The sequence below is a fragment of the Mercenaria mercenaria genome, chromosome 17 (assembly GCF_021730395.1).
Source record: "Mercenaria mercenaria strain notata chromosome 17, MADL_Memer_1, whole genome shotgun sequence".
NCBI classification, from domain to species: domain Eukaryota; kingdom Metazoa; phylum Mollusca; class Bivalvia; order Venerida; family Veneridae; genus Mercenaria; species Mercenaria mercenaria.
Genome location: NC_069377.1, coordinates 2144850 through 2159267, shown reverse-complemented (window position 1 = coordinate 2159267; position 14418 = coordinate 2144850). Strand labels below are relative to the sequence as shown.

At 35.8% G+C, this 14418-nt stretch overlaps 1 protein-coding gene across 1 annotated transcript; it reads left to right on the top strand.

Moving 5' to 3' along the window:
- Window positions 1-752: 752 nt before the first annotated feature.
- LOC123537290 (prenylcysteine oxidase 1-like) lies at window positions 753-14418 on the top strand. The gene is made up of 6 exons (XM_045320961.2): window positions 753-879; window positions 1344-1550; window positions 2542-2722; window positions 3349-3557; window positions 5128-5240; window positions 8356-14418. Exons 1-6 carry the CDS (start codon window positions 783-785, stop codon window positions 9034-9036), a joined length of 1488 nt encoding a protein of 495 aa, XP_045176896.2. The 5' UTR covers window positions 753-782; the 3' UTR covers window positions 9037-14418.

The window sequence follows — 14418 nt, the reverse complement described above, 5'->3', positions numbered from 1 at the left end:
AAGTTTTATATTAGAAAAAATACACACAAAAAAAACAACATGCTTTTAATTTTCATGAATTATTCATAACTCTTGAAAATAAAAATAGTTTTGTCAGTACCAAGACATTACACAATTTAACATACTGACTTTAATAAATTCATTTACTTACAAATCTCACCGATCTGTTGTTGTTGGTGTGTTTTGTTTTATTACCTATAGTCTCAGTAAGTTCAATCAAACATGGCCACTTTCAAATATTACTTCTAATGTTATTGATAAAAACTATAAGAAGATCTGCAAAGAGTGCAACCGATAATAGCAGACTCTGCAGACCCAGTTTAATTGAGTCTGTTCATGAGAGGTAATGGAAAGTGCAACACCATCCATGCCCCTAACACCGGTACTTTAGCGGAATTCTGTTACAAAGATATTACATGGACTTAATGATCCCGTGACCCGATCAGTTTGCTTTTATATTTAATTTGAATGCGTAAGCATCTATACAATTCTTAAATTAGTTAGCTGTGTGCTGGCATGTGTTGTACATCTATCTCAATTTGCCCTGCCATGTGAAGAAAGCAATAAAATATTTTTTAACAGATTGAAAAGCAATGGTGAACATTTTCAAATGCTGAATATTTCCAGATAAATTTAAAATAGTATGCCAAAATAGTACTGTGTTGCAAATTTTGAAACTATGATATAATTATGACATATCTGGAGCAATGATATATATCTTCTTCCCAGCATAAATGTACCGGATACCAGAATTTATCAAATTCGACCTGAACTTTGACGGAATGGAAAATTTAACAGGTTTTGCACGATTGTGTGTCGTGTATTGTTTAGCAGCATATGTTGGACAGTGTTTTGGATTCGAAGAAAAGCCTCGAGTCGGTAAACAAACGCTTCTGTTAAGGAATTTCATTAGTTGCACTGATTTTGGTGTACCGGTTCATACACCCATTCCGGATTGTAGCAGTTGCCGGATAATAAGTATTGGCTCGTAACGTGAGCCTTTCTTTTTAATTTGGCCCTTAATATTATTTTATTGTTTGTATTTTCCCGTTCTAGATAATCTTTTAAAATAAACAACATGTTGATTGTGTCAGATTCTTTATATGTTTATATATTGATGCATTCTACTGGTCCATGAACAAATTGATATAGCAGCATTTGCATGCTAAGGTACTTATTGATGTACTAAACATGATGCTAAATCAAAGTTTTTATGCCCTAAATGTCAAAGAATCAGGAAGCACATAGTGTTTGAACTGTCTTGTGTACTGGACTCGACACTTCTTTCAAGTGTTATAGACATGGTAATGATATCAAGAACATGTTGTTTTTTCATATTATAGGAATTGTTGGTGCAGGTATCGGAGGAACATCTGCTGCCTATTTCCTACGAGAACTGTTTGGGGATGATGTGGAGATAGATATCTTTGAGAAGCAACATGTTGGTGGAAGATTAACGCCTGTCACTATCAGCGGACACAATTACAATGCTGGCGGAACAATCATTCATCCGGCAAACTTGTACATGATTAATTTTACAGATATTCTTGGTGAGTATTATACTGAAATCATAGAAAATGTGCTGAAGTGTTTTAATATTTCTATGGTACTTTAACATGAAAATTGTCAATATTTATAGGTGATAGGGCAGCATTTGAACAATGAAGAATAATTACTTCTCAGTGTTATTTCCAATTTTAAAGCATAAATTAATATTTCAGTTGTTCTTATATTTATATAAGTTATAAGAATTACATGTGCAATAGCCGACTATATTAGGTTAGTACTGAGATGAGTATTAGGAAAAAGAAATGAAATTTTAGTTTTAGCAAGCCTTTTATTGAAGTGTTGGGAATTTATGTCCATACACAGAAATGATGTCATGGCATTTTAAAGGTGAACAACAATACATAGTTTCAGTTGAATTTTATCATCTGTAGGGTAACCAGATGTATTTTTCATTTAATAACTTTTTTGGAATAAAGAAAAACATGCTACAAGAAACAAAGTGCAGCTATAAAAGGTATTTGCTTTTTAAAGCGTTTGAAGTGAAAATGTGAAAAATTACTATGTAAATCTACTAGCCTGATACACCTTGGAATTTACAGTGTTAGAAGCTTGATGAGGCTGAAGGGTCCCAAAATTGCTGTCTCAAGAGTTAAATTTGTTTTGTTAGTTTTGGTGTTATTTTATGCACGCATATATAGATGGCATAAGAACTTTATATGAGGCTTTTTTTTTCTTTTATGCTTTTGGGAGGGGTTAGGTCCAGTTCTAAGCAAAGAGGTAAAAGTTATTGATCTTTCAAGCATGAAAAGCATCTTACTTAACTATATGGCTGTGAGAAAGCAGTTATATATGTTGACATCATAAGTTAGGCAATTTTTTTTTTGAAGATTCACAAAGTAAAAAATTGAAAGTTCAATGAGAAACTTATTTATTGTATCTGCATATAACTTCAGAAAGTTATACAACTGTTTCGTGATTAACACATGAAAAGTATTTATGCCTGGAAAATAAAATAAAAATAATTCCTTCAAGGTCTTACAAGGGACACAAAACCGGAGCCTGGGCGTCTGGGTATCTTTGATGGTGAAGAAATACTGTTTTCAACAAGCGATTATTCAGCCCTTACAATTGCTAAATTGATGTGGCGGTATGGAATGGATGCTTACAACATTCAGAACTGGGTGCGTGACAAAATTTTGCAACCACTGACAAGGTAAGAATGATGTTACTTAGGTCATCTGTAAAAAATGTTTTTGTTTGCAATTCTCTGGCTGACCCACCATAATTGCTCGTATCAAAAGACAAATGTTCCCTTCTTTCAGTCATATTGACTTTAGACTATCAAAGTAATTGTTAAACATGGGAAATACGTCATGTAAATGGTAAGAACTACTTCATTATAAGCCCTTATAATATAACTTTAGTTAGCTTTGTATTTATTTTAATTTGCTCTTTCTAGTCTGCAAGAAAATCTGCTCTCTACCCCGTCCCCTAAAAAAAGTAAAAAGAAAAATAAATACCTGCCTCATTTGGAGTTGGAGCAAGTAAAACTTTTTTTCAAAGGATGGCCTAAGAGGACAAAATTTGAGGTGATTTTGAAATATTCGATTTCAAAGGACTTAACATTGTTAATAGTTTGATGCCAGTTTAATACAAATATTAGAATGCCAAATTTACCCCCTTTAATTTTATTTGTTTATACCTATGTTACAAAATTAGTGAAGTTGAGAAAATTCTTAAACTTAGTGGGTAAAACACATATATTTCAATGAAAACTGTAGACTTGCTTCATGCATTGATTGCAAAAAATATAACTATCAGATTGTTTTGTCTTCTCAGGTTATACGAGTTTCAAAAAGAAGGTCATGCTTTTTCAACTGTGGAAGACTTGCTGAATGCAATGGAGCCTACTGTTGTTGAGTACTCCAAGAAGACTGTCAAAGATCTATTTAAGGAAGAGGGTTTCTCTGACAGATTTATTGATGAATTTGTTACGGGTGCAATGCGAGTAAACTATGGACAGACCACTGGTATACAAGGATTAGTAGGTGAGTTCTGTGTAGAGGATTTGTCACTTTTCAGATCTCCAAGTTGTAAAACAATGCTTACTCAAAACATGTGCACTGAAACACTTGTGTACAAGAAACTACTCCAAACTGAGCATATTTTCGATATCGTGAAATGTATTCATCTTATTTCATTAGAAAAATAACACTATATTACATGTTTTTAAGTGAATTATCGAAATATTAGAGTGAAATTTGTCTGGTGTTTTCACATTGAAAAATATCAGATATATTATTCACTGCTAAGAAACTATACAAAGAATGGGTAAATTTAGTCTAAACATGAAATAAAAAGATAATTTTTTTTGTTTTACATGTAAGATCAAAATATCTTTCACTCATGAACACCATATCTTACATTTTCACTTTGGCTGTGCCACTCGTGCAAATATTGCATCTGGTGTCCACACATGAAAGATATTTCAATCTTACACTGAAACAAACAAATATGCTCTATAAAAGCCAGAACCACTCTTTTCCAGAATTCGAACAATTTTTCGATACCAAACCCCTTTATGTCAACATGAAATAACTCCAGAAATTGAAAGATGTTTAGAAGCAGTCTAACTTCTACCATGTATCATGATTAGCTGAACTTGTTCTAACTGGTTACAAAAAAACAACTTATTTAGTTATTTCTTGAAGTATCTAATTGGCATAACATTTCAACTTAAAAACTATTCCAAAATTCAGAGAGAAAACCACTCCAAACGGAACAAAAACAATGGTGATGTGACTTCCATTTGCACTGTAGTATCCAATTAGTTGTTCTGGTGTACTGTTATTACATCAGGCCATTGTCCTTTTTTTTCTCAGTTATTTATAACATATTAACTCTTTTAACTGTAAGAGAACGTGTATGGATATATTCTTGGAAATAGATACTTGTTGAGCCACATCGTCCATTACAAGGTTTCTCCTTGACTTCTCTTTAAGAATAAGATGATACATATCATACATCCGAAGAACTCTGAAGGGAGGTAATAAAAGCCTACAAGTTTCAAAAATATCTTGATTGGTTATATACTATTTATAGTTAAAAACATTTTATCATAAAAAAACAACAATTTTTCATTGTTCATTTCAGCCATTTTGGACATCAGAAAGTTACAAAAAATTGGCTCTGTTTGTTAATTGCAAAGTTTGTATAATATCTTAGTTAGCATGGAAGGAAATTTCCCTGTAAGATTTAAAAAAAGAAAAAAGAATAAGAAAAATTGCAACAAAAATTTTGCATGGTGAAAAATACATTTGTGGCCAAAAGTCATAACTCATAAAAAACCCAGATACTGGTTTGACCGATTAAGCATTGTCACTGTACAGTGTTTATTTTAGAAGTCAAAAATTATGTCAAGCAAACATTGTATCTAATTCTGTTGATAAAATGTGTTAGAGGGAAAAGTTATCCCCCTTCTGCAAAAATCATACCATTTGCAAAAAAGTGAGTTACTTATGTCTAAGTGAATGTTGCTGTAAGAGCTGTAAGAAACAAGATTGTAACAGTCAGTAAAATTTGTTTTTTTGCTTGTATTTGTGTTTCTTCATTTCTTAGGTGCTGTGTCAATGGCTGGAGTAGAACGAGGTTTATGGAATGTTGTTGGAGGCAACCATCAAGTTCCTCAAGGACTGTTGAGGAAATCTGGGGCAAATTTGATACGAGGAAAGGTATAAACAAAATTGTTCCTACCTCACTGTCCCTGTAGTATTTAATCATATACAGGTAAATTTATTCAATAAAACAGTATACGGACCAGTATTTTAATGAATATGTCGAGGTTGGAAACAGTTTACATTTGAAATGAAAAGGAAGACATTTATTTCAAAGGAAAATTTTTGATATAGATAATTTTTTATTTTCACCCTAACCTCTGTTGATGGTTCCATTGAGGAGCAATACAAAGGCTGATAGATCACATTAGACAAAATACTAATTACCTCTCCAGAGCAACAACCTGAGTCCTCTGTACAACGAACACATCTCCGTTTTTAGCTCACCTGTCACAAAGTGACAAGGTGAGCTTTTGTGATCGCGCGGTGTCCGTCGTCCGTCCGTGCGTCCGTCCGTAAACTTTTGCTTGTGACCACTCTAGAGGTCACATTTTTCATTGGATCTTTATGAAAGTTGGTCAGAATGTTCATCTTGATAATATCTAGGTCAAGTTCGAAACGGGTCACGTGCCTTCAAAAACTAGGTCAGTAGTCTAAAAATAGAAAAACCTTGTTGACCTCTCTAGAGGCTATATATTCACAAGATCTTCATGAAAATTGTCAGAATGTTCACCTTGATGATATCTAGGTCAAGTTCGAAACTGGGTCACTTGCCATCAAAAACTAGGTCAGTAGGTCTAAAAATAGAAAAACCTTGTGACCTCTCTAGAGGCCAAATATTTCACAAGATCTTCATGAAAATTGGTCAGAACGTTCATCTTGATGATATCTAGGTCAAGTTCGAAACTGGGTCACGTGCCGACAAAAACTAGGTCAGTAGGTCAGATAATAGAAAAACCTTGTGACCTCTCTAAAGGCCATATTTTTCATGGGATCTGTATAAAAGTTGGTCTGAATGTTCATCTTGATGTTATCTAGGTCAGGTTCGAAACTGGGTCACGTGCGGTCAAAAACTAGGTCGGTAGGTCTAAAAATAGAAAAACCTTGTGACCTCTCTAGAGGCCATATATTTCTTGAGATCTTCATAAAAATTGGTCAGAATGTTCACCTTGATGATATCTAGGTCAAGTTCGAAAGTGGGTCATGTTCCTTCAAAAACTAGGTCAGTAGGTCAAATAATAGAAAACCCTTGTGACCTCTCTAGAGGCCATATTTTTCATGGGATCTGTATGAAAGTTGGTCTGAATGTTCATCTTGATGATATCTAGGTCAGGTTCGAAAGTGGATCATGTGCCGTCAAAAATTAGGTCAGTAGGTCAAATAATAGAAAAACCTTGTGACCTCTCTAAAGGCCATATTTTTCATGGGATCTGTATGAAAATTGGTCTGAATGTTCATCTTGTTGATATCTAGGTCAAGTTTGAAATAGGGTCATGTGCGGACAAAAACTAGGTCAGCAGGTCTAAAAATAGAAAAACCTTGTGACCTCCCTAGAGGCCATACTTGTGAATGGATCTCCATTAAAATTGGTCAGAATGTTCACCTTGATGATATCTAGGTCAGGTTTGAAACTGGGTCACATGCCTTAAAAAACTAGGTCAGTAGGTCAAATAATAAAAAAACCTTGTGACCTCTCTAGAGGCCATACTTTTCATGGGATCTGTATGAAAGTTGGTCTGAATGTTCATGATGATATCTAGGTCAAGTTTGAAACTGGGTCAACTGCGGTCAAAAACTAGGTCAGTAGGTCTAAAATTATTAAAATCTTTTGACCACTCTAGAGGCCATATTTTTTAATGGATCTTCATGAAAATTGATCTGAATGTTCACCTTGATGATATCTAGGTCAGTTTCGAAACTGGTTCACGTGCGGTCAAAAACTAGGCCAGTAGGTATAAAAATAGAAAAACCTTGTGACCTCTCTAGAGGCCATATTTTTCATGAGATCTTCATGAAAGTTAGTGAGAATGTTCACCTTGATGATATCTAGGTAAAGTTCAAAACAGGGTCACGTTTCTTTGAAAACTAGGTCAATAGGTCAAATAATAGAAAAACCTTGTGACCTTTGTAGAGACCATATTTTTCAATGGATCTTCATGAAAATTGGTCAGAATTTTTATCTTGATAATATCTAGGTCAAGTTCAAAACTGGGTCACATGAGCTCAAAAACTAGGTCACTATGTCAAATAATGACGTCATACTCAAAACTGGGTCATGTGGGAAGAGGTGAGCGATTCAGGACCATCATGGTCCTCTTGTCTAAGTGGTGTTAGCTGCCGAGAGGTGGCACTGTAATAAAATACCAAATGCATGTAATTAAAAAAGTCGAGAAGAGAATGTAAGAACTTATTCCCTTGTAAAAATGTGTTGCCTCAACACAGGGTCTTCAGTGTAATTTTGCAAGGTTTTCTCAGTACTTTTTACAGCATAATTAGTGGGGGAGACATAGTGTTTTTGCCTTTGCCGTCTGTCTGTCCCTCGGTCCGTCTGTCCGTCCGCATTAAGCTTGTCCGGTTGTCACAGGTCAAACTGCTGGCCAGATTTCGACAAAACTTCACAGGAGTGATCAGTACCAAGCTTAGTTGTGCATATCGCCGACACGTTCCGCTTCACTGCACAAAATGGCTGCCAGTCTGCAGAGCTAAAGATAGAAAAATCTTGTCCGGCTTTCACAGTTCAAACTGCTGGCTGGATTTTGACGAAACTTCACAGGAGTGATCAGTACCAACCCTAGTTATGCATATCGCTGGCATGTTCCGCTTTGCTGCACAAAATGGCCACCAGAGCTAAAAATAGAAAACTCTTGTCCAGCTTTCACAGGTCAAACTACTGGACAGATTTCGACAAAACTTCACAGGAGTGATCAGTACCAAGCCTAGTTGTGCATATCACCAACACGTTCTGCTTCGCTGCACAAAATGTTCGCCAGAGCTAAAGGTATCTATACATAGGGGGGAGACATATGTTTTGTGACAAAAACACCTTTTAGTTGTATTTTAAAAAAGTCAGTTATTTTGTGAATCACTGACTGAAATCTGTCCAGACCATCACTACCCGGTATATCAGTTATGTAGATTATAGATACTAAGATTTTAGGCACTCTTTCCTTCCAAACTGCTACTAATGACATCCATTTTCATTTTATTTAAGTCTTTTTTTGCATTTTTCAAGGTTACTGCAGTGTCACTGACGAGTGAGGGATCACCCCCTGTTTACCAGATAGACTACCTTCCTGGTAAATCTACAAATGAAGATGATCTCAATTCTAAAGAATACGACATAGTTATTATCGCCACGCCATTTTATAATGGGATGACTGACATCAAGTTCGAAGACTTTCAAACGAGTATAGATCCAGTTTCTGACGCTTTCCATCTAACTGTAGCAAGTTTCATTGAAGGTGAACCAAATGCTTCTTTTTTCGGATTGGACAGTGTTGACAGTTTACCAAACACATTTTTTACAACAAACGAAAGTTGTTTTTTTAATTCATTTGCTAAACAGAAACCAGTTTCAGGTGAAACAGCCGAAAAGACAGTTTACAGGGTATTTTCAAATTCCGTACCAAACGTTGACCAGCTTAAACAGTTAGTACCGGAATGGAGTGATATACGTGTGGTAAACTGGATGGCTTATCCGGAATATCCTTCCTCGGTTCAACTGCCGTCTTTCACGCTTCACGAACAGATGTATCACATTAATGCAATAGAGATGGCGGCCTCTGCGATGGAAATGAGCGCAATAGGAGCCAAAAATGTAGCACTATTAGCATATTATAGGTACACAGGACAGTATGATAAAATTGATGAGACTCTAACAAAGCCCGATAATGCTCAGAAGTCGGAACTGTGATATGACTTGGTAGTTAGTTGTCATCTTCACAATTATTTTTAGCTCGACTATTCAAAGAATAGGGGAGCTATCCTACTTGCCCCGGCATCGGCGTCACACAAATGTTAAAGTTTGCGTACCACCCCAAATATTTTTAGCTCACCTGTCACAAAGTGACAAGGTGAGCTTTTGTGATCGCGCAGTGTCCGTCGTCCGTCCGTAAACTTTTGCTTCTGACCACTCTAGAGGTCACATTTTTTGTGGGATCTTTATGAAAATTGGTCAGAATGTTCATCTTGATGATATCTAGGTCAAGTGCGAAACTGGGTCACGTGCCATCAAAAACTAGGTCAGTAGGTCTAAAAATAGAAAAACCTTGTGACCTCTCTAGAGGCCATATATTTCAAAAGATCTTCATGAAAATTGGTCAAAATGTTCATCTTGATGATATCTAGGTCAGGTTCGAAACTGGGTCACGTGCCATCAAAAACTAGGTCAGTAGGTCTAAAAATAGAAAAACCTTGTGACCTCTCTAGAGGCCATATATTTCAAAAGATCTTCATGAAAATTGGTCAGAACGTTCACCTTGATGATATCTAGGTTGAGTTCGAAACTGGGTCACGTGCCATCAAAAACTAGGTCAGTAGGTCAAATAATAGAAAAACCTTGTGACCTCTCTAAAGGCCATATTTTTCATGGGATCTGTACGAAAGTTAGTCTGAATGTTCATCTTGATGATATCTAAGTCAGGTTCGAAACTGGGTCACATGCGGTCAAAAACTAGGTCAGTAGGTCTAAAAATAGAAAAACCTTGTGATCTCTTTAGAGGCCATATATTTCATGAGATCTTCATGAAAATTGGTCAGAATGTTCACCTTGATGATGTATAGGTCAAGTTCGAAAGTGGGTCATGTTCCTTCAAAAAGTAGGTCAGTAGGTCAAATAATAGAAAAATCTTGTGACCTCTCTAGAGGCCATATTTTTCATGGGATCTGTATGAAAGTTGGTCTGAATGTTCATCTTGATGATATCTAGGTCAAGTTCGAAAGTGGGTCACGTGCCATCAAAAACTAGGTCAGTAGGTCAAATAATAGAAAAACCTTGTGACCTCTCTAAAGGCCATATTTTTCAATGGATCTTCATGAAAGTTGGTCTGAATGTTCAGCTTGATGATATCTAGGTCAGTTTTGAAACAGGGTCATGTGCGGTCAAAAACTAGGTCAGTAGGTCTAAAAATTGAAAAACCTTGTGACCTCTCTTAGAGGCCATACTAGCCCGCCCTCTTAGCTCAGGAGTAAAAGAGCGTTGGTCTACAGATCGCAGGGTCGTGAGTTCGATCCTCGGGCGGGGCGTATGTTCTCCGTGACTATTTGATAAACGACATTGTGTCTGAAATCATTAGTCCTCTAACTCTGGTTCATGTGGGGAAGTTGGCAGTTACTTGCGGAGAACAGGTTTGTACTGGTACAGAATCCAGGAATACTGGTTAGGTTAACTGCCCGCAGTTACATGACTGAAATACTGTTGAAAAACGGCGTTAAACCCAAAACAAACAAACAAAAGAGGCCATACTATTGAATGGATCTCCATAAAAATTGTTCAGATTGTTCATCTTGATGATATCTAGGTCAAGTTCGAAACTGGGTCACATGCCGTCAAAAACTAGGTCAGTAGGTCAAATAATGAAAAAACGTTGTGAACTCTCTATAGGCCATATTTTTCATGGGATCTGTATGAAAGTTGGTCTGAATGTTTATCTTGATGATATCTAGGTCAAGTTTGAAACTGGGTCAACTGCGATCAAAAACCAGGTCAGTAGGTCTTGAAATAGAAAAACCTTATGACCTCTCTAGAGGCCATACCTTTGAATTGATCTTCATGAAAATTGGTCTGAATGTTCACCTTGATGATATCTAGGTCAAATTTGAAACTGGGTCACGTGCCTTAAAAAACTAGGTCAATAGGTCAAATAATAGAAAAACCTTTATGACCTCTCAAGAGACCATATTTTTCAATGGATCTTCATGAAAATTGGTCAGAATTTTTATCTTGATAATATCTAGGTCAAGTTCAAAACTGGGTCACATGAGCTCAAAAACTAGGTCACTATGTGAAATAATAGAAAAAACGACGTCATACTGAAAACTGGATCATGTGGGAAGCGGTGAGCGATTCAGGACCATCATGGTCCTCTTGTCAAAGTCCATTGAGATATTGCTTTCATATTTTGCATACTTGTTTACCATCATGACCCCAGTCTGTAAACAGGAGCAGACAACTCTATCAAGCATTTTGACTGAATTATGGCCCCTTTTCGACTTAGAATAAATGTTAAAGTTTGCGTACCACCCCAAATATTTTCAAAGTCCATTGAGATATTGCTTTGATATTTTGCATACTTGTTTACCATCATGACCCCAGTCTGTAAAAAGGAGGAGGCAACTATATCAAGCATTTTGACTGAATTATGGCCCCTTTTTGACTTAGAATAAATGTTAAAGTTTGCGTACCACCCCAAATATTTTCAAAGTCCATTGAGATATTGCTTTGATATTTTGCATACTTGTTTACCATCTTGACCCCAGTCTGTAAAAAGGAGGAGACAACTCTATCAAGCATTTTGACTGAATTATGGCCCCTTTTCGACTTAGAATAAATGTTAATGTTTGTGTACCACCCCAAATATTTTCAAAGTCCATTGAGATATTGCTTTGATATGTTGCATACTTGTTTACCATCATGACCCCGGTCTGTAAAAAGGAGGCGGCAACTCTATTAAGCATTTTGACTGAATTATGGCCCCTTTTTGACTTAGAATATGCTTATTGTAATGTTAAAGTTTTACTCATAGCTTATATTATACTATCAAGCACTGAGAATAGTCGAGCGCGCTGTCAGCTGACAGCTCTTGTTACCATGTCCTTATAACTCATTTTGTTAAATCTTCACAATTCATTTTTTTGTCATCTGAATAGCTCATTTTGTTTGTGAAATTCACATCTGTTTTGTATCGTACTCCCAGTTCATTTAGTGGAGTCTGTATATGTCATTTTGTGCCATTTTTAGCTTGCCATGACAAAAGTCATCAGAGCTATTGCAGTACCCTGGCAATGGCTTAAGTGTTTGTTAATGATTCTCAGCAAGCTCCTGTCTCAGGTGTTACTCACAACTGAATGAAACTTAATACATGCCTTTCCCTTGATAATACCAACTGAATGACATAGGTTACTCTTAAATACAATTTTATGAAGTTATGCCCATTTTTATACTTAGCCTTTGTTTTGCAACAAAGTTGTGTGCATGATAATCAGCAAGTTGGTATCTCTATAACTACTCATCACAACTAAACAAAACTAAAGACATTTCTTTGAAATGGTAATACCAACTGAATGACATAGAAGCTCTTACTCTTGCTTTCATTTCAGTGAAATTATGTCCCTTCTTGTAGAGCAAAATACTGTTTGCGATTGTCAGGCAGTTAGTGTTTCAGTTTACTACTCCTCAAAACTAAACGAGCTTCACACATTTCTTTGCCATGGTAATACCAACTGTGTGTCATAGGTCCCATAACTCTTGCTTTCATTTTGTTGAAGTTATGCCCCTTTTTGTACATGGTCATATTTTTCTCTTCTTTTATCACAGTATTCTTTTCGCAATTGTCAGCCAGTTAGTATCTCAATAACTGTCCATCTGTCTGCACTCTCACACCCCCCTTACAATCACTGCCCTACACACTTACCTCACCCAACCAAAAGCATTTCCTTACCCTAAGTAATTATGTTTCTTGATATTGTATATTAGTTTTCAGCCTTATATGCTTTTACCACACTCCAACCCACCTCTTCCCACAAAAAAAAAACACCCCAAAACTTCCTTTGTCTTCATCCCTCTCTTAATGTTTTGTTATTTGCCCTCGCTTGCCTACATTACTCATTACATTATTGTGTGTATAAGCAAAAGTTATTGGGAGATGAGGTCATGAGGGTTTTGACATGTCACACATTTAATCTGTTAGCATTTTAGACGTTTGTAAATATTTTATATAGGATTTGTTAAAACTAGGACTTCCATTGCTAGAAACTTTTGTTTTTATGTACCAAATTACAGTAAGACACTTATAGAGAAAAAGATCAATTTGGTTGAAAGAAATAGTTCCATCTGATTTCATTTCAAGATTGCATAGTTGTTAAATGAACTATTCTTTGTTGATGCGCACTTAACAAAAGTGCGCATAAATATATTTCATCTTGTCCGTGTGCAAGTTTTATTAACCCTTAGCCTGCTGCAGGCGAATTTAACAGCCTTTGCAAACAGCTTGGAACCAGATCAGACGCCGATTAAATCGGCGTCTGATCAGGTTCCAAGCTGTTTGCTACTCTGACAATATTTCTTCCAATTTTGGAGCAAATTGAATGAACTTTACTATTTTAGCAGATGACATTTCCAGCAGACGACAATTTATCTAGCATGCTAAGGGTTAACTTTTATTAATTTCTGCCCATCTAGTCTAAAAGCTTTTATAATTGTTGCCATTTAATGAGGTCAGTATGAAAATTTATTGTATACCTTTTCTGTCGGAGGAACATTAAATCTACTGAATGTATTTAAATATGTAAAACTTGAAAATGAATATTACCATAAGGAACTTTACCATGTTAGACAATTAATTTTTTTTTTTTTTTTTTTTTTTTTTGAATATTTCAAGATAGCTTTTTTTCTGCATGAAATAGTGCTAGGGACCATATGTTGTGTTTTTGAACATTTTTGTATGTGCAAGTTATATACATAGATTAGTTTTGTGTTCATTAAGTATACCTGTTATGATATGCAGCAATAGTTTACCAAAGTGTTTTCATTCAATATAGCTTACCCATTTTCTGGTAAATCAGATGTTTATGGAAACAAGTTCTTGGGACATCTTTTATAATTACCTGTAAACTGTGTAGCTCTCCAAGCAGAAGAGCCAGTGGACCAGAATTAAAGTTTTGTGTGGAGGGTTTTAGTTTTAAAAAGATTTTGTGGGTGGAATGCAAATGTTGCAAAACTAGTTGTAAATGATAATTTGGAAACATGGTAAATTTAAAAACCTGAACTTGTTAAGTTACGCTGAGAGCTTGTTTGTTTGTATGTAAACTTATTTATAGTCATCACTTGTAACTCGTTTGGTGATTCTTCCTCTAGAATAATCAGACTATTAGTGGGAGGGTAGTACAAGATACAGAACACCTTCCCTGATTCTTTAAAGTGCCAGGTGTATAGCACCCATACATAAGATTCTTATCCCAATGCTAGTAATTTTAGTTGGAGTGGGGGTTCTAACTCGTGACCCCTGGTTTCCTAGTTAGTGTTACTACTGGACCGCAGCATATGAGCCGCGCCTTGAGAAAACTAACATAGTAGGTA